The sequence below is a fragment of the Columba livia genome, chromosome 2 (genome assembly GCF_036013475.1).
Source record: "Columba livia isolate bColLiv1 breed racing homer chromosome 2, bColLiv1.pat.W.v2, whole genome shotgun sequence".
Lineage (NCBI taxonomy): Eukaryota > Metazoa > Chordata > Aves > Columbiformes > Columbidae > Columba > Columba livia.
The window spans coordinates 90024814-90045931 of record NC_088603.1 but is presented as its reverse complement, the minus strand read 5'-3'; the positions used below and the strand labels follow the sequence as shown (position 1 = coordinate 90045931).

The following is a 21118-nucleotide window of genomic DNA, read 5'->3' as shown; positions in this document are numbered from 1 at the left end:
ATCTTTGCTGCATTTTACTGGTGAACAGCAGGATTCAAGTGGTCTGACACAATAAACTTGACCAGGACTTCAGCCTGATAAACATTGCTGACAAAGTAGTTATTTTTTTACTGTTCAGAATTGGTGTTAAATGTCAAACAACTTAGTAATAAGAGTATCAGGACAGAGCTAAGTACTTTCCTTTGCTAAGGATAATTGTCTGGACTGTCTTCTCTGAATGTTAGATTGTGTTCATCCTCCAGTTTTATTTCTGTGCTGTAGTATTTGTTCATCAGTTGTCTGTGTTTGGCATCTGTCACATAGTGTTTGGTCTCTCCACCCAAAATTTCAGCAACATCTTAGTAAAATAAGAAAGCAATGTGTTTCTTGGCTGAGTAGTTGGAAAGACGGGAGACGTTTCACTTCATTTTTAGCTTTAGATTTAATCCTTTATGATCAAACCTGCCTGAATTGAAAGTAAATTATGCTCTCTGCCAGGTCTCTAAATCAGGTTAAAATAAAGTGCAGATATGTCTGGAATGAGATAGAAGCAAAGGAAGGGCTGACTCTATCATCCTAGAGCCATATTCAGCCAAGGTCAGAAAGAAGAGTTGGTCTGGATTAGTAGGTGGCTCAGCACCATTCTCTTGCTGTGTTTAATGGCTTTCTTCTGTGTGTGGCATATGCGTGGAGTTACTTTAAATAAAACTCCCATTTAAAGTAAAGCTGATCTTTATTACAGTTTCGAAGCAAAACTTTTCAAGTTTGTGAAATTGAAATCTGATGTAAGAGTAACTTCGTTGCACGGACTTCCCAGCTCTTTTTCTTCTCTGGAAACACGTGAATTTTGAATTTTGTTTGTAGAATTCATCGCAGAATTCTTCCTATTTTTTTTTAATCCTTTTGAAGTTTTGTGGAGATTATTTTCCCAACTTTAGGTTTGGGAAGAGCATACTATTCGCTTGAAGCTGTTTCAAAAACTTTGGACAGACTGCTTAATTTGTGCTTGTAAATGGTACAGATGGGCCTGGGGATGCTTTTCATGGAAAAATTGTGTTTTCTGAGCAGCATGACTCAGGACAGGATGTTACAGACTTACTGAAGTGTTATATTGAACACGTACCTGCTCTGTTATCAACAATAACCTGCCTGGGTTTTTAAGTTGTTCATTGTCCAGACAAATTCGTTTAACTTGCGTAATTGTCTGCAACCTATTTTCTGAGATGGCTGGTGTGGATTCTTGTTGCAATGGTGGTGCTGTTGCTTGCTGGACATATTTCATAATTTCATGGGAAGGTGCACAGAATCACAAACCGTTCTTTTGACGAACTATGTCATTAAAAAGTCCTTTTTCAAGTGCTGTTCTTTTTTTTAAAATGTTTTTAATGAAATAGTTTACATGAGGTAAGATAACTGTCCAAATTGGAATGAATTATGACAATATTATGCACTATGGAAATATGTTAGTGTTCTACTTCAAAGAGAAATGTCTAGCACCTAGAACACCATCTACTGAGGTTCTGCCAGGTTATTTGCTTTTCTCTGAAACAATAGTAATAAGGCTGAGGGGAAAAAACAGATGCAAATTTCCCTTTAAAAGACCTATGTCTGTAAACAGACAAGCTGAGATCTGTATCAGGCAGACTGACGCTTCCTTAAATGCTTGCTGCTGCACAACATAATGAATATTCATGTAAATATCACTGTAGCTGGGCTTCTCCTGTAGTTTGGACTTAGTAGATGTAAACGTTTCTGTTGGTTTGCGGCATGTTACATGTAAATTTGAACTGGTTGTGGAAAACAGACCTTTGCAACTTGGACACAGTGCCAGAATATGTCATGATGAAATGACCTGATACAGTTTCAGTTTTAGATACTACACATTTCTATTTAGATTCGCTCTAGGTTAGCAATTACCACAATGCTCTATTTTGCTGAAGCCTCCAATACATATTAATGGCATCTGTTCTCCTTGTTTGATCTCCAATCATCACCTTCTCACTGTGTACTCTTTTCAACGCAATCACCTATTTCAAATTTTCCACATTTGCCACTTTTTCAGCTCATGCTGCGTAACTCGGTTAAACTTGAAATAGGTTACTGTAAAGAAGGTCCTTTCTACTCTCTTGTGTAGGAAGAGCTGTCACCTATGTATGTTTTCCACTTGTTGGACAACAGTGTATACATAGAAGATGATCATCCAACCACACAGTTGGTTCCCAAAGTTCTTGAGCTATGGATGTAATGCTGTTAGCTAATAAACTTTGAAGGATTTTATTTTATTTGAAATTGCTTGCATTTTGAATCTGTATACAGTTTTTCCAGTTTACGTGCTAGAAGAGATGCCAGTTCATTTGGCAAATACATATTCTATGCACTTGCTTTCACTTCTGCTAGAAGAAAAAGACTCCATGTATATTACAGGTTTCAGGTACTGATGGTTATTTTTTTCAACTTATGTTGTTTTGTTGATGGTAGATACTGGTTTATAAACCCAAAACTTTTCAGAAACATAACCAGTTTTTATAAACTTGTTTTCTCTGATCCTGGATGGAATTTTAGGGAGGAACATTGAAAACAAAGAGCTCTTCAATACCTTGGTTGAAGAGAATTTCTGGAGTGTGGAGGAACACAGTTCATATCTGCTGTGTCTGGCAGAATCAAGCTCTAGTACATGTTGAGTTATTGACACAAAACAGAATACGTCCATGCAGAGGCATGGAATAAGAGGGGCAGTGACTGATTATTTTAACCTCATGGTTTAAGAATCACATCTGCAGTAAGAGAATACTTGAAACCAGATGTTTTCATACAGGGTTAGTATCCCCACCAAAAAAAAAAAAAAAGGGCAAGGGATCTCTTGTACTTGGAAATATTGCTGATGTCAAATGGATAGAAGGGAGGAAACTTGAAGCTGTAAGCTGGAAAAAATATTCCCATCTGCCTGTTGTTCCACATTTAAATGTTCCATCTTCAGTTGCATTAGGTGATGTTTTAAATCATACCATGAGTGCATCATTTATTTATATCTTGTCTTTGTGTTGAAAAACAGAGTATGAATTGGAGAATTTAATGTATGGATTTAACAGACAGGATGTACTTTTTCTGTTCTTGGCTTATGTTTCTTAGTGCTATCTGGATCTGGGGGTGTTGATTGACAGCTGGCTGAGTATCAGCCAGTAGTGTGCCCAGGTGGCCATAAAGGCCAACAGCATCCTGGCTTTTATCAGGAATAGTGTGGCCAGCAGGACTAGAGAAGTGATTGTGCCACTGTACTCCACACTGGTGAGGCCCCACCTTGAATCCTGTGTTCAGTTTTGGGCCCCTCATCATAAGAAGAACATTGAGGTGCTGGAGGCTGAGGGGAGATCTTATCGCTGTCCACAACTACCTGAAAGGAGGTTGTAGCATGGAGGGTGTTGGTTTCTTATCTCAAGTAGCAAGTGATAGGATGAGAGGAAATAGCCTCAAGTTGTGCCAGGTTTAAATTGAATATTAGGAAAAAATTCTTCAAATAAAGGGTTGTCAGGCATTGGAACAGGCTGCCCAGGGAAGTGGTTGAGTCACCATCCCTGGAGGTGTTTAAAAGGCATTTAGACAGTGTTCTTAGGGACATGGTTTAGTACCAGAGTTAAGTCAGGTTATGGTTGGACTTAATGATCCTGAGGGTCTCTTCCAACTGAAATGATTCTATGATTCTATGATTATTGGCACTGTTGTCTGCCTCATAGTGAACAGTTAATTTCCAGCTCATGAACACACACTGAAGTGGGAATATATTTAATTACTAACATTTTATCTGATCTGTTTGGCATTTCAAAGCATTAGCACTGTTCCCTCCCAAAGATGGCTAACTACTGACACATCCACAGCTTGTACTGTTTTTTTTTTTCCCCATGTTAACAGCAAGGTAAATTTTTAGCGACTGTTTTTTCTCATGCTAATGGTGAATGTCTTCTTCCTTGCAGTAAAGCTGTGATGGATCTGTTGGTTGATTTATGCAGCCAGTATCGCTTAAATCCATCCCAACACAGTCTTGAACTGAAGTCTTCAGGAACTCAACAGCCTCTGAGTTACAAGCCAAACACTTTAATAGGAGCACTGGACGTACAGACAGTACTTCTGAAAGAGAAGGTTCCCGAAGAGAAGATAAAGCGACCTCTGCCAAGGGCCCCTGAGGTTGGTGCTCTGTAGGGCTAAAATGATGCCGTGAAGCATCATTGTGTTCCTGTGATTTCAAGCAGTTCTTCCAACCTTTGCATCTTGAAACCAGATGGGAAAGGCTTGAGATTGACTATAACCTGCTTTACTAGCTTAACTGATTTGTGTGCAGACTGGCAGGTGCCGGTCTGGACTCCAGTATTTAGATAAAATGTTACCTTGCATGTGGTTGGATAGATGGAAATCTGATCTTATAAAGAACCCTCAGTTGAAGGCCAAGGTGACAGAAATTTGCTGTAGTGCTTGAAATTAGGGTCATGGGATTGTGTGGAGATAGGTAGGGTTTTGGTGGTATTTGGTTTACCATCTTTATTGAAGATATGGGAGAAGACTGATAGTTAATAACAGTGTTTCACAGTATTGACAAGATTCAGAAGTAACCATTTTCCAAATGCGTTTGCTGATTATTTTTTTTAATCACTATAGCTAATTATACTGTCACGCCTTTCAGATTGGTACTTCTAAACATTCACAAATTACATCTGCTTCTGATTCCTTGTCCATATTTGCATGTTCTTGTAAATGTCTCCTTAGTGACAAGGGAATTCTGAGGTTTTTAATAATATTTTTTTTTAATAATATTTTTTGCAATAGTATGCATGTTGGGTAAGTTTGCCTGGGAGGAGTATAGACGATGTAGCAGTCCGCAGTGTCTTTCTCATTGTAAGAGAGACTAGCTATCATGGAGTGAGGGCTGAGAGTTTGTGTTTGTTTTTTGCAGAAATCTGTGAGGCTGGTTGTGAACTACCTGAAAACGCAGAAAGCTGTGGTTCGAGTTAGTCCAGAGGTGCCTCTCCACAGCATTATCCCAGCTATTTGTGAGAAGTGTGAAGTCAGTCAAGAGCACATTGTTCTTCTGCGAGATGGCATCACTGGGGAGGAGCTGGAGCTTACCAAGTCCTTGGAGGAGCTGGGGATCAAGGAGCTGTATGCGTGGGACAGAAAAAGAGGTGAGCTGAGACTGAAGGCGGTCGCTGCACGGTTAGATTACATGCCAACAAAATTATGGGCAGCTTAAAAGCACTTGTGCTCTCGTTCCTTTGGGGCCCAGCTGGAAAAGCAGAGTGACATCTCAGACTGCAGAGCAGTGCGGGTTTGTTCAGAGAGCTGTGCCCAGAGCGGCAGCCAGGACAGCAGCGTGCCCAGCCGTCCCTGGCCGCTCTTGGGCGCCGTGCCAGGCTGGGCTGGCTCCTGGTGGGTCGCAGGCTGTCCTGGGGCAAGGCCAAAGGAGGAGCTTTGCTACCTCCTGGAGCTGCTGTCAGTACAGGTGTGTGTAACACGGGGGCCTCATCAGAGCAGAGCCTGTCACACACCTGTGCTGCGGTTTGGAGAGGAAGAAAGAAGACATGCCATAGACATGGCAGCTGCGAAAGCAGAGAGGCAGAGGCGACAGACTGGGGCTTGTGCGAAACAAACTGTGGATAGGTTCAGAGGCAGTCCCTCCAAAGAGAGAAGTTATTGATGGTTTAGTGAAGAGCAGCAAAGAGGTATTGGTATTTAAAATTTTGTTCTTTTATTTATTCACTTTCTGTTCTCATAGACGATATTGTAAGTGGCAGCTTCTTGGGCTTAAGTTTTTTCCAGCCTGATTGTGTATTCAAATAGCATAATTATGCGATGTGCTTTAAAGTACCTACCTTAAAAATACACATTGACAAGTGCTACTTCTTTGAGGTCAGAAAGCGATATTCATTAAAATTGTCTCCTACAGTTTGTCTCAATCGGTATCACTTCTAGCATGGTAAATTTCCTTTATATTGTTTAGATAACGTCAGTCTTGCAGGCACTGAGCAGGAGGCTTATTTTTTATTTATATAGTTATTTATTTATGTTGACATTCTGTCTCTTCTTTCAAACTGCTTTGGTAAGTGACAGTTCTACCTCTGTGTGAGTCAAATTTCAATGAGTTTAGACTTTTAAGTAAACTAAATATCTCCTTTTCCTTTGAATTGTTATGATGCTCAAAAAAGTGGCTGACAACATGCCATAATTCAATTGCATATTTGGTTTTTTGAGACATGTTTACAGTAATTAAGCCAACCATTTTGGAGCAACATATTGAACATGCAGAGTATTCAACAGGATTCATTCGGCATACTTCAGGGACAACTTATAGACCAATTAGCCTAAATCTTACTTAAAGTCTTTTCCTTTAAAATGAAAGTGATGGTGTATATACTGGTGCAATGTTCATCCTTGAATCTGGTTGTAGCCTGGGGAGTCAAAACCAAGACTTTACTTCAGGGCTGGCTTTATAGCAGCAAGTTATATAACACTTCATAATGCGCTGCTCTCTGCATTCTGAATTTTTCTTTATATTTTATTCTTTTTTAACCTTTCAGTGTATCTTTCATTATGATAAAATCCCCATGATCCCGAGTGTACTTCAGACTTCTCTGCCTTCCTCTTACTCTCCACCATGGTGTCTGATGAGAAAACCAGTAAATACACATGCAAAAGGTTTCCTTTGTTCCAGCAAATTCTTTCTTCCTGTGTTCTCATTTGTAATCTCCAAGAGGAATAATCCCATTGGTTTCAGTAGCAGTTGGTCTATGAATTGTGCATTGAGTAGATGTCCAGTCTGTTTTAGTTATCAGAACAGATGGATTTTTAAAACACATTCTCACTAATGAGTAAGGCATCATAGATGCTGACAGCGTGGGCTGTGCTTGTAAGAGCAGGTTCTAGAAAAACTTTGTGATCGTCATTCTCTCCTTGCATGAAAGAGAAATACCGAGTGCTGAAGGACTATTAAAAGGCAAGCTCTGCTGCCACCTGCTTGCTTAACTTGATTTAGCAGTTGAAGCAGGTTCATGAGTGAATCGGGAATTAATACAAAGACAGCTCAACTGCTTCTAGTAGCAGCTCTGCATATCTGTTGTTGGTCAATATTTTTTTTCTGTGATGCGTAGGAAAACTTTACTGGGAGTAATCAATGGATGTTGTAACTTACGAGGCAATATTAGAACTTTAATGTGTCTTCTCTTGTCCTTTCATTGCCTGCCTTCTCCAGTTCCTCCATCAAAAACTCAGTCTGAACCTTCTCTGAACTATAGAGGTACTGTACAACGCTACTGAGGGAAAACTTTCCCATCACACTATGTTTAATGTGGGTTTGGTAGATGGATCTTTAAGAATGTCGTGTAAAATGCTGTAGAGAAACTAGCTATCTGTGTTGTCTTTTGCAAAGTGTTGCTAGCATGTCTGTGCTTTTGGTTGGAATAAACACGTCTGTGCATACTGCTTCTTCAGTAATTGCCATTGAAATGCCAGTAATTAACAAATCCTGTCATTTTGCTGTTCTGTAGAGTGGTGTGCTTCTAACAATATTCCAAGCTTTTTCAGGTTACCTAAAGCATGATTAGTTGAATTTCAGAAATACTAACATTCCAGTGGTCTTTTGGGTTCACAATTTATTTACTAGCAAAGACATAATATTTTGAAATGTACGAGATCTTCCACCGATTCCAATTTATATTCAACAAAGAATTTTAATATCAAACCTATGCAGACATATTGGGTAACTCTGGATAGATGCTGACTTCTGAATTGCTGTGACAGGTGGGGTTTGATTAGACTACATTGATGCTTCTGCTTCTAGTTAAACAGAAAATGTGTATATTCAGTATATCCTTTTCTCCCACTAAGTGTGTTATGATACATTTCTTAAATTAATTATCCTCAGGAAAGGTATGGTTCATTTCTAATGGGCATTACTAGTAAACACAACATAACCAAAATAAAACTGTGGATAACTTCTTTAAATTTTGAGGGAGGAAGGAAAGTCCACCTCCGGTATCTGACAGCCATTTGAACGGATCTTAGCCAAGAGAAAATAGGCCATGAGCTTCACTAATGCCAGCACGTTTTCCCCTAATCCTCTGTCATTACTTGCTGTGACTTCCTTTCATACAGAGCGTAATACTAGAGTGAATACGTACTGTATTTGTTTAAGAAAAAATATTACAGCTCTATAAAGACTCCTTGTTTTTTTGAGATGATATGCTGCGTTTAAAATCCCAATTTATTTGTGTTGTACAATGTTTAGTGGTAACGCTGATGATCAGCTGTCACTGAAATACCTTATGCCAGCCTTTCATTGTCATAGTTGAAGACTATGTGGGGAAGGGAATCACGATCCACATTTCATTCCAGCCCAGAACAGAAAAACAGCAGTTTCAGATGAATGAGCATGGGCAGCACTTAGTATTTGAGGAAGGTATTAATTTATTACTGTGTTTTTTTGCAGTGGAGTTGCAGCGTTTCTTGGGGATAGTTTCTCCCTGTTTTCCTCTGGGTTCATAATCTTTTCTACTGTGCCGAGAAATATTGTATGTTCTTAACACCTTCTAACCCCTAACATTGTTGATACGCAAAAGTCATCTGTGTGAAAATCATGTGCTTTGTGTGAAGTGCAAAGCAGTTTACAGAAGTTCTGGGATGAGGGTTTTGTGAAGTAAACATTTGTTTTGTGTCCACCAACGAGTAGTTTTGCACGTTATTTTTAATTGTTATTAAACAAATATAGCAAATATTTAAAAGATAAAACATTTTTTCTCTCTGCGTTAAACCTTCTGTGTGATAGTGGGATACTCTGATGTGTTTGGAACCAGGGAGAAATCTTTATAGCAGTGTGCAGTGTCTATTAAGAAAGTGGGAGAGCTTTATCCTCTTTATATTGAATGTTAAACCAGTGGTTGTTCCCTGTAATTCATGACCTTATCATTTTGTTCATCCAGCTTAGCTGATGTGGGGGACGTAAGAGGGAGACTGAACCATCTGAGTATTCATACAGTTCCTTAGCTGGTTCAAGGAGGACATGCATGGTTGAGCTCTTACAGCCTGAAATGCCTATATACTTGCCTCTTTTCCCTCCTGAAATAAAAACACCAAGATGAGAAAAGATGAGCACAACCAGTGGGTTTAAGTTAGTTTCCCTTTTCCAAGGGAAAAGTCTCTTTCGTCTTCATGGAGCTTTATCCAAATACATTGAGATTCTTTCCATTAACTTCACTGTGTTAGGTCAGACCTGTGAATTGTTAAATCCAGTCACTGTCATCTTTTTTTTTTTAAGTTTTTTTTTTTAGTATTACAGTACTCCACAAGTTTTTAGTGAGATATCTAAGAAGGAGTTCTGAAGACTAAACAACTTGCTCATGTTTTGCCTTTTAATAAGGATTACTAAATTACAATTGAAAATATTGCCGTTTATTAAATTATACTATTTGCCTCCTTTAGATTTTGGAACAAACTCAGAGCAAATAAAAATTCGATGAGAAGTGCAGGATCTGGCAGTTACTTAGATAATTCATTTCATAACATCTCCAGCTCATAAAAAATACACCATTAGTCCATGATGTTTTCAAATACTGATCTTCTGAATCTTTATTTCAGAAATGTAAAAAATATTCCATTGTAATTGTTTCAGAACCAAGTCGGAAAGTTTCAGTAAGCAATGATGCAATAGAAAAAGAAAAGACAAGACTTCTGGGATTGTTTAAAGCTGATAGAAGAAGCAGCAAGGTAAGTGTTCAGCTGTATACTATCTTACTAAAGACAGTTGTTTTCTTTCCAGATGTATTATGTCTGTAGGTGGTGGCAGTAGATTGGGGGATTTTGTCCTTTCTTCCAAAGAGTAATTAGCAGGTGCATAAACTATGTTTAATTAGTGCAGCCTGATGGAGATATCAGCTGCTTATTGATTTGAGTCAGGCAGGTTAACCAATTACTTTTTTTTTTTTTTTTTAAATGCTATGGGTTCAGAAAGTGTTAACAAATGCCAGTAGTTTCAACCAACTTCTGTTAATTTTTTAGTAGTACTCAGACCAGAAACTGTATTTATGGAAGAACTTATGAAATACAGAACAATTAAGATATCAAGTAGGATTATCTTCTTAAATCTTCTGTTCATGGGTGATAAACTCTTTTAAAGCATATATATCTTTAGGAATCTCTGTACAGTCATGCTATTGCCATCTCCAAGTGTGTAAAAACCAGTTAATCAGGTACAGAAGAAATAATTTGCAGTGCTAAACTGAAGGATCAGTATCTGCTGGGTGCATGTTAGGCATTTTTAACTTTGTTATTAATCTTGAGTTGGAAAATTTTTAAAAGTAATTTCATATAAGATAGTTTTATTCTGTTGAGTTGCCTTAATGATAAAATTGTACAGAAAAACTTTCTAACTCTGGAACATAAAAAAAATACTGCGCTTTGAACTCCATACTTCTTGCATCCTTTGCTACAAATATCAGTGTCGACTGATTTTGACTGTAAAGTATTTAATACTCTAAGATGTCAGAGTAAAAAGGGAATTTTCTTTTGTCTAGTTTAAATAGCCCTCCAAGACATTTACAATGAAATAATAAAATCTGCACCTGGTTAACTAGTACTAAGAAATATATGCTTGTTAATGGACTGGTGTTTCACTTACCCTTCCAGTCTTCTCAATCATGTTTTTAAAATGGTGAAAGCTTTCAAAAATCTTTATTAGTTCTCTGCACTTTTGATTATGATCAAATTTGGAGGGCTTTTGCTGGAGAATAGCTTCCTTTATGGACATTGGGAATTACTGTGTTGATCTGTCGTTGATGTTGAGCTATTCTTAAGGTGTTAGAACGGACACATGGAGACTATATTTTATGAGATAGGAAGTCAGTCACTTTCAGAGTGTTTATTCTTGATAAGAAAATATTTCCCATTTAGAAGGGAACAAAAGCGTAACTGGAAAATGATGTGGTATCTGCCTGGAATAGTAGAGTAAACAGGGGAGCTCAGCCGGAGCCCCTGGAGTGCGCTGCAGGGCGGTAGTTGCTCTGGAAGGACCAAATATATTCCAGCATACAGTTTCTGCATTATAGTTTGTCCTCTGATTCCATTTTCCTGAACTTCGGCATGAAGTCGGTGCTTTTGGAGTTCTAACTCCTGAAGCAGCTCAGATTTAACTTGTAAAATATTTACGCTTGCAACCTTAGAAAAAGTTGCATCCCCATTGTGTGGTTACTGCAGTGGGCTTCTCACACCTGAGTTTGGGATGAGTGTCCCAAGACTGCAGACTCTTTTTTTCTGTTCTCTTCCTCATGCTTGTTAATCAAACACAAAGGAGGTGACACTGCGAGGGTTTTCAAAAAACGAGTTTTGGTAGATGCTAAGGATACTGAGGAGCGCTTGTTGATGTGAGAAAGAAGGAACTGTGCAAACAAGTATGAGAAACTGTTTCTAACTCTGAGATAAAGGTGTATGTCTTTCTTGCTGTTGATTCTGACAAGTGAATTTACCTGGTCATTTTTTTTATTGGACCCTTAAATGACAAATACTCTGCTGGAAAATAAACTAAATCAATCAGTTTAGTACAGCAAAGAAGTCATTGTTGCCTTTCCAGTACAAACCTGTAGGAGTTTGAACTCAGATAGATGGAAGAATTACAGAAAACTGAAGAATAGTGCAGCGCACGGAAGCAAGCAGGTGTTAAATAGCTATAATACATCTGGCTTGGTATTGTGGACAATTTCTAGCCAAAACAACAGTGAAACTGCTGAACAGATTTAGCAGAATGAGGGCAAATTAATTATTTTAAGAAAGGATTTGGTAGGTTTACGAACGGATTATATGATGGGATGCCCTGTGATTTCAGGGCACTGGAATCAAAGGGCCAGAGTTCCTCAACTCTGCTCTTTACAGTTGTTCTTATATTTTTACTCCTTCGCAAGACTTAAGTTGGTTCTGCTTATGTTTTTTTATTTTTTTCCTTGTTTGCATTATGATTAGCATTGATGTTGTGTGTGTATGCACATACATGTGGCCATGCATAGTCTGTATTTTAGTACTGTTTAATAGCAAGAGTTGTCCAAAGTCTTGCACAGCAGTAGGACTGCAGAGTTACGGGGGAAGGCGATTACTTTTGCAAGGGAAGAAGAGTATTAGCGTGTGCTGCAAACCGTCCTGGATCAGGTGTCACTGCACGCCACAGGCCCACGCTCAGGTTCCCATGCCCACACGCGTGCTTTCTTTCTCAGATAGGTCACTGAGAGCAATAATTGTGGTATGACAATACACAAGATCTAACTTTTCGAAAAAGCTTTCTGCTATATTAAAAACACTGTGACATAGAGTGAAAGCAGAGTCCTGTTCTCATGGCTGATACAAATTTGTTGAAGGTATTTCTTTGGTTAACCTTGTGCTGGCAGGCTTAATGCCAGATCAGGTGTCATCTTGTTCTCTCCATTCTAATTTTGTGCTGGATCAGTTACCCTCTGTTCTTCTGCAGCTGACATAAAAAAAACATAAAGATGTTGTGAACTCCTTATCTTTTTGATGTGAAATGAGTGATGTGTGTGAGGCTAAATCCAGATCAAACTGGCACTGCTAAGCAGTAGAGCAGAGATCCTGTGCAGATAATCATTGGAACGTGGGCTTAGGTAGGGTATGTGCTACTGCACAGAAACAGTCCCATCATTGACAAGTGACAGGGAAGAAGTTCTCTGCTTGTTTCCCTGTGTCTGCATATAGCAGAGATTTGCAGTCTAGTCCCTGGTGCTACAGGAGTTGCTTACTACCTGTTAAACTCCTTGCCCAGGAATTGTTCTGTTTCTTTATATTCTTGTTATTAAACCTTTCTGCCTATGGATTTCTTAGAGCCTTGCCTACATCAGTGAAATTTTGTAGAGTCATGGAATTGTTTTGGTTGGAAAAGATGTTTAAGATCAAGTCTGACCATTAACCTAACACTGCCACGACCCCCTCTAAACCACATCCCTAAGAACCTCATCTACATGAAACATTTCATCTGTTAATCCCATGCTTGAAGACCATGTTCTTCAACACACAGCAGTCAGGAGAAAATACTTGGAAATACAACAAATATAAAAAATAACTCAGTAGCTAGCAAATAATACAAGATCACAGTTATAATTGAAGTATACTCCTGTACTATTTCAACCTAGAATACTGAAGCCTAAAACAATTCCCACATTTTAGCACTGACATGAAACTGCAATACACACTTCAGAGCTTCTCAGCAGTCAGGTCCAGCGCTACTGAGTTTGTTTGTCTTGGTTCTTTGGTGAGGTTTGATGCTTTGCTTGGGCATGTTTTTGCTGTTTTCTTTCCTTTGCTGCTGCAGTGTAGGATACTTGTTTGTGTTGCAGACAGAAGAACACTTGATGATGAACAGAGATTGGGGTGAGGAGGATGTTTTTAGTTCTGCATCTACAAGTGAAGGAAGCTTGGATGTAAGTACTAACATGGCTTGTAGATGCTGCTTCGTTCCTGTTAGATCCTGCAGTTTCAGTAACCAGAAACCTCTGCTATTCCTGATGCTAGCAAAGTAGAAGTAGAAATACCTTCCTTCTTAGCAGACTTAGTTACGTGAGTGCACAGTTTGTGTATCTTGATGAAGTTAAAATACAATATGCTGTCTTCAAATAAAATTTGATAGCTTCACTGGAAATAAAGTTTCTTTTGAAGTTAAATTCTAAGCAGTTGTGAGAAAAAAAAAAGCAGTTTAACCAAGGACATAGGTGTTGTGACTGTAAAAAAGTGACAGTACTGCATGGTGCAAGGATATGTTTGCCTTATCAATGACATTTAAAGGGGGCTTTTTTTGTTATAAAACCACACCTCTCATTTTTATCCCTTCACATGTCTTCTGCAGCATGGTGGCATTCCATTCATTTCATAAGTAGCTTTGAGGGTGGAGAGCACTTTGTTTTAAACACTGGAAATAGCAGAAGGGATTTTTGTTAAGTACTTCAGTAGGTTTTGGGGTACTAGAATCCCATCGACCACATTTAGAAATGTTTTAAAGTGCCTGACAGGTTACTAAATTTTGAGGATTTAGGAATTTAATTAGGAAGTGTGAACCCTACATATTTTTGTTAGGCTGTTCCAGTGGATTAGGAATCATTATAAATGGCGTGTCTTTTTGTTGCTTTTTTTAATTGCTTGTTTTTTTGTTACCATATTTTCAAAGCCTGGAGAAGACTCTGATGACGTGATAGAAGCCTGAAATGTGAAGTTCAGCTCTGAACCCCCCTTTCACAAACAAATATTTAGAAAAGGAATGCCGATCCACAAACTGTACAGCTCAGCAGCCACAGAGAAGGGTGACAGAAAATTGTGGAAAAAACTGAGGAGTGAGAGAACAAATCCCAGATAAAAGGGATAATACAGAAGAAGTCAAAAAGGGGAAATAGATGGAGAAGTGATTGTGAGGTTAAAAAAACCCTAACTCTACAAATCCTTGAAGACTTCTTAATGGAAGGGTACCGAAATGGGAAAGCTGCTTCTGATACTAAAATTTGGATAATGCTATAAAGATGAATGTTTTAGTGAGAGAGCTCCACTAGCAGTGGGTGACGTGGGTAATTGAAATATACTAGGTAAAAATATAGAAAGAACATCACAAGCTCTGCTAAAATAAATTAATCTTCTGTTTTATATTCATTGTCATTATGAATTAATCTCAATATCTTGATACCCAAATACTAGAAGAGGAGAAGGAAGAAGAGGAGTGATTCCAAGTGAGGATATGAAGGTGGTTCAGATAACTCTGAATGGTCTTTCATGCTAGTGTGTGGTGCTTTCCTCAGAGAGAAACACTTCATCTTCAAGAACAATGTAGCCATTCTTCAGTGTTTGTCTTTCACTTCTGGCTTGACACTCATATTTATATGAGCACTCATGCTGCCAAGACAGAAGCACGTACTTAAATGAATGTATTAACATAGTTCCATTCAATTTGAAACTATTCTGTTAAAGCTTGCAGAAGATGTATAAAATAAGTCTAACAGATCCACTCAGCAGTACAGAAGGTCCATCCTTTGAAATGGGCTTCAGATGAGCTTGAGATGGGCTTCAAGGAAGTCAACAATTGTGATGTCTTAGGTGAAAAATTTCTGAAGTACTTTAAATTTGGCTTAACTAGTTGGCTTAGATAATTTGTATTAACTTAAGGAAAACAACAATGACAGCACTTTATAATTTAAAAAGTTCAGCTTGGTTCCTTATGGGCTAGACTTTGAGACTCTCAATCATTCTGAGTAATTCTTTATTCCATTTGCTCAAAATTTTTCCTCAGGTTTTTACTTCGGTGGAGCTGAGTATCCTTATTCAAAATACATGGTATCTTACATAACCATATATACGAAATACACATTTAGAGCTCATTATATAGAAGTTTCACTGAGCTAAGGTAGGACTTTTGGCAAAATGTCACCCCGTAAAAGCTTCCTGTTTTGCAGTTTCCTCAGGTCTACTTTATGTTACTGTTTTGGGTCATCTGAAAGTATTTTGCATGTGCTGTGCAGTAATCAAAGCCAGAACTGCAGATTTATTTCTGAAAGGAAAGTAGTTTGCCATTGCCTTCAGCATAGTGCCAGGAGATGCATTGTCTGGATCGGGAAAATTTTTCTGGCTTAGAAAGAAATAGGCAACTCATGAGGTACAACTGAGGTAAGGGTATGCTGAGTTTAAATCCTTTTCTCTATTATGTGGTGTTGAAGTGCACTGAATTGTAGAAAACACAATAATTCTATTCTGGGTATTGATTTATTTAAGAAAAAATCAAAACCAAACTGTGCAATATGAAGGAATGGAATAAATGTGTAAGAAAGAAGAGGTCCCTAGTATTTATTTAAGCACAAATTATATTCGCTTTTTAACCACCAAACCATTCTCAGTGTCATATTTATCTAATTATTACTGGAATTATTAATGCCTCTAAAAATAGTTGGATGGTTGATGAGGAAGCAGATTTTCAAAGTCAAGATGGGAAAGTCAACACTTACACTTGAGGTGAAAGGACTTTTGTTCACAGTATCAGCAAAAATAAAGGTGGAAAAAGAAGAACGTGTTAAAACCTGAGAGAGCATAAAAATGCAAGAAAGGAATTTGCCATGACAATCCTCAGACTGCAGCAGTTCATTATACCACGTCAGTAAAGGATCTGAAATCTAATGGTATATTGTAAATTAAGCAGAAATCTTTGCCCTTAATCTGCTCCAGTTTTGTGCTAAGCAGATGAGCTTTGTATCTGGGTTGATTTTTCACAACCCAAATGCTATTGAATTACACCGGTGTATAAATACAACATACAAATAAAGCAGTTGGAAGTTGCAGCACAGTTAACAAATTCTGCTTTTTCTATGCCAAAGGCAGACAGAGCTGGAATTTAGAACTGCTGGGGGAAAAAAAAGGAGATTAAGTCATCTCTGCCACTTGGTGTCACTGTCCTCAAATAAACAGTTGATCATGATGAAACCCGATATTTGCAATGCAGTGCTAAAATTAGCTGGTTTTATTTTGGGGGCCTTCGTGTTTTCATAAATCAAAAGCAAAAAAACACATCCCAAGTGCTGAACGAGGTGGAGCTCTGATGTGGAATTTGTTTATGTAATAAATCAGCTTTGGAAAAAATATTTAGAAGTACAGCCAGGGACACTTATCAGAGGATTTGAAGCTTCAGCACAAAGTCTTATCACACAAGGTTTCTCTAGTTCAAACAGGGCTTCAGCAGAGCAGTGTTAGAGCAGTTTCATTGGGACCATATTTAAAAAATTGTGTCTTCAGTGTATGTCTGAATATGTGTTACTCAAACAGTATCAATGAACCTAAATGAAGCAGACAGTCCAGTAGTTCCCTACTTAATGAATCTGTCATAGCTATTATTATATGTGTTCGTGGACAAAATTATCAGGGAAAAAACAATGTCATTTTGAATTCCAAACATTTCTCAGATACATTTAGGATATGTGTATGGGTGTTTTTAATTTCATAGTATCTGTATAATTGCAAGATCAGGTTCCAGAAGAAAATTACGGAACTTAATTTTGAAAAATGTCATCAAGACTTCTTGTGCATTAGTAACCTTGGCAGTCACTTCTTAAATGACGGGAACAGTTATTTTCCCTATAAAGGCCTTAAAAACTATATATCATTTACCTTTTCAGGGCTTTGTTTGCTGTTAATGTACTCTAACTTTTATACCCTCATTGATGGCAGGAGTTAGATCGTTCATGATATGCTTCTGCAGTTTAGAAATGGTTTGAAAGAATGATCAAGTACAGTGATGTAGAAGTGATTGGAAATGTGATTTCTCTTAAACCATGTCAGGTCCCAGGTCATCAGTTAATACCATCTGCTGTCAAGGATTTCACCACACGTGGCCAGGTACTTTTTAGGGAATTAGGCATGTCATCTAAATGAAAGTTAACAGCCATCTACTTTTAATATTCCCCTGTGTGTGACAATCACATTCACTTAAAATTTCTATTTTCATGTTCTTGCTCCTTGGTCTCCTGGCAGTGCTTAGGATGATATTGATTACGTGCGTTTATTTGTACTACCAGAATCAAATCCTGGGATAGTTCTGTTGCGTTTTATGCAGTTAGAGCTATCTGTGTACACTGTCAAAGGCATAGCTTGTGATCTGGCTTTGAAACAATTTTGCTTAGTGTGGTTTTGTTTGCAAAACAGAAAACTCAACGAACAGTATAGAGAGTTGTCTAAATACTACATCAGATTGGTCTGTTCTCCCCAGTCTTACATTACAGGGTGGCTGTAAGCCAGTAGTTAGATGCCGCAGGATGACACTAGGGAAGACACAGTATGGTTGTCAATGTTTTCATTTGTGCCAATGTTTACATGATTAGAAGAAAAATAGATTTATTAAATACCAGATATCTCTGGATAAGGTTCACCATCACAGTCGGGTTAAATTTATTTTGATCTCCTGTGGTACTCTCAGAAAAAGAATTGTTCTTGTTAACTTCCCTTGGTAAGAAAAGGAGGTTTGCCAGAGCCAAATGACTTGTGACTGGCATTCAGAGAATTCCAATAAGTATCAAAGATGACAGTGATCAGCTTGCTTTCTCCATGTCAGTTGAGGGCAGGACAAGGAGTAATGTGCTTTATATATAGCAATGAACATTTAACTTAGAGCAGGGATGTCAAACTCATTTTCACTGGGTGCACACCAGCCCTGCAGTTGCCTTCAAAGGGCTGAATGTAATTTTACGACTGTATAAAAGTATCTACTCCTACCTTTATACAGTCCTAAATCTGGCCCCCGGTGAAAATGAGTTCGACATCTCGGACTTCACGGACGTTTCACAAGGGAGCAGGTTATTAAAGAGACTGTGAAATCCCTGTCATCACCTAATTTGTAAAACTTAAAAAAAAGTTTAGAGGATGAGCTACACATACTTGATTCTGTCTTTGAGCAGAGGGATAGATTAGGTAGACCGTGGAGGTGCCTTTCAGACAGATTATACATACCTAAGAGATGCAGCTGTACCCACCTCCTTTTGTGGTGTGCACTCACAGGTTATTAACTGTCTTTGTTCATGTGAATCATAGATACTTTTACGTAATATAATATCTTCAGATTTTTCTTAGAGTATGTGGTAGCAGAAGGCAAGTGCTTGAAACGGTGGTGGTCTTCCACCAGATTCCAAGTTCTTGCTCCAAGTCATGGTGTTCCTAGTCCTCTTCAAAGAAAAGGTCCTTGGAGTTAGTGTAAAGAAGAAAATTAAAATCTCAGAACCAGCTGAACTACTCTGGCTCAAAAAAAAAAAAGAGAGAGAGAGAGAGAGGAAAAATAGCCTGAGGCAGACACCTGGAATGGAAGGTCTCAGCATCTATGGTTAAAGCATGGTGAAGTTACAAGCTATTAAAAACAGTATCTGGTGAAGAGACGTGTCAGCTGACCCCTGTTCTCTCTGTGCTGCTTGGCTTGTGCTACCACAGGATTGCCAGCTTCATGCATTCAAAAATCACTTGTCAGCTCTTGCCCTCACCACACAAAAGTGGCTTGAGATCATGAGATATGAAAACAAATCATTAAGGATGGACTTCCCTCCGTTTGGCTTCTGAGCATTAGGTTTGTAGGGACCACATTTCTAAACTTTTTTTTTTTTTTGCGATCATGAAGGTTTTATTAAAAACAAAAGTATATCATGTCGTCATTGGTTGACAGAATCTGCATCTTTAGATAAAACTGTATGATTCAGAGTAAAATCGTTGCAATGCATTACGTTCAAGTTGTTGCATTTAAAAAGACAACTCGGAAACTTCAGTTCCTACAGTGTTTTTTCCAGGACATTTTGAAGGAAATATTCTCAAGAAATGCTCTGAGATGCTCAGAGAGACATGGAACAAGTAGGATTGAAAGGACTTGAGTACGGCCATATCTACAAAAGGAACTGGGCACAACTATGCCTGATTTAAATCCCTGGCAATGCAGGTTTCTGGTGGACACTGCATCTGAGCATCCCAGCATCAGATTTCCCAGGTTTTGAAGCCACTGAACTCTGCACAGCAGAGGTTGCACGTTAAACTCTGCCCATCCTCTGTGCCTGCTACCTGTCTCTTGTCACGATTGAAACCTTGAGTCAGCTGCTAGATTTAGGGATTTAAAGCTTTTACTCTAAAAGCTTTCTACCTAGCAATGTTAGCCAAAACGTGAGAGCTAAGTTCAGTTCTCTTCCCTGCCTTCAGAGATACCAGCCAATCTTCTATCTCTCTCAGGACCATTAGTGAGAGAATTATTTCCTCCTTTGCAAAGAAAACCAAAATACTTGTTGGGCTGGAGACTGCCTGGAACAAAGCTGTGAGGTATTCTTGATGTGGGAAGCACCCTTTTGTGAAAATACCCAAACACTCAGTGACTCAGAGAGGGAGCAAGAGCAAGCTTAACTATTCAGACCAGTAACGAAATAACTTAAGTGCGGTGGTAGCTCTGGCTTCCAGAGCCAGCGCCAGAGATGTTTTTCTCTGTTTTATGCTAATCAGATGTTAGATCCAGCAAATAACTAGTTGCTGAAACTACAGCTGGAAGAGCCCAAATGCTTGTTGCTCCTTTCCCAGATGAGTGTCCCAACCTCAGTCTCTTTCTAGCTAAACTCACGTTCATGTCCTTGAACAGAGAATAATCTCACTCTGCTCACAAGAGGGGGAAGATTGTTTTTTCTCAACTAGAAGAAGGTTTTGAATCTGGATTTACTGTATTCTTATTGAATCACTGAACTTGGGGCAGAGGGGAGAACAAGGCAGGAGAGAAATGCCGAATCTGCCTCTTCTAGCAGTCACCGTTTTTTGTGGAGCCTGGTTTCTTAGTTGTGCTTTAAGTGAGCCCGTTGAATCAAGCCCTTTGGCTGATGAAGATGGAGAGATCTGCCAGTTTATGGATTCTGATGGGGTTTAGGCAGGACTAACTTAAAACTGAAGCATAGTTTCTCAGCAGTTTTCATGCTCAGCTCTCCCAGAAGCAGAATTCGGGCACCAAAATGACAGTAAGCACGTCAAAAAGGTGTGTGTCAGGCATATTGAAGGGAAAGCACAAAGCAGCTGAGTTAGGGAGGCCCAGCCTAACAGGGGCACAGTTAAGTTAGGCTGGTGTGAGGGAATTCAGCTTCCAGACGTGGGCTGCATGACAGGGTTCTCTATGCTGTGGATGTACCCAGTCGGTCTGGCGTAAATTGGCTCAGATATCTCCCTCGGATGTTTAATTAAGACCTGGTGACACACCCTTAACCACCCAAATCCTTTTATGTCTGATTCATCTTCTGTTACTGATTTCACTGAAAAGTTCTGAAGTTAACTCACTGGAAAAAATAGAATAAAGCGGCAGCTAATAAGACCAATGGCTTTTAATTTGCATTAATAAAAGGACATTAAAAAAAAAAAAACTCAAAGACAAACTTAAATTCCATTTGAGATTTTTCTAGTGACATTTCAACCACTCAAGCTTTGCTTCTTTGCTATTTAATATTACCAGAGCCCCTTAATAGGGTATAATAGCCTTGTAATTCATGTTCGGTCATAATTTATTCAGCATGTTGTTCCTGGTATAACTGGCAAGCATACAGTGATGTGGAAAATACCACCTTTAAAGAAAAGTTTATCCCAGGATCAGGCTTTT

The 21118-nt window shown here is 38.6% G+C and overlaps 1 protein-coding gene across 15 annotated transcripts in view; it reads left to right on the top strand.

Annotated features, from left to right (window-relative positions):
- COBL (cordon-bleu WH2 repeat protein) overlaps positions 1-21118 on the top strand; it is a 176290-nt gene that overhangs the window by 63361 nt on the left and 91811 nt on the right. For 9 of the 15 annotated variants that reach the window (XM_065052786.1, XM_065052779.1, XM_065052784.1 and 6 more), the window contains 5 exons: positions 3948-4158; positions 4922-5150; positions 7214-7258; positions 9629-9723; positions 13347-13430. In XM_065052786.1, the coding sequence (XP_064908858.1) occupies positions 3948-4158; positions 4922-5150; positions 7214-7258; positions 9629-9723; positions 13347-13430 (664 nt within the window). The remainder of the gene's footprint in view (positions 1-3947; positions 4159-4921; positions 5151-7213; positions 7259-9628; positions 9724-13346; positions 13431-21118) is intronic. The other 6 variants (XM_065052791.1, XM_065052790.1, XM_065052794.1 and 3 more) reach the window with 3 other exon arrangements.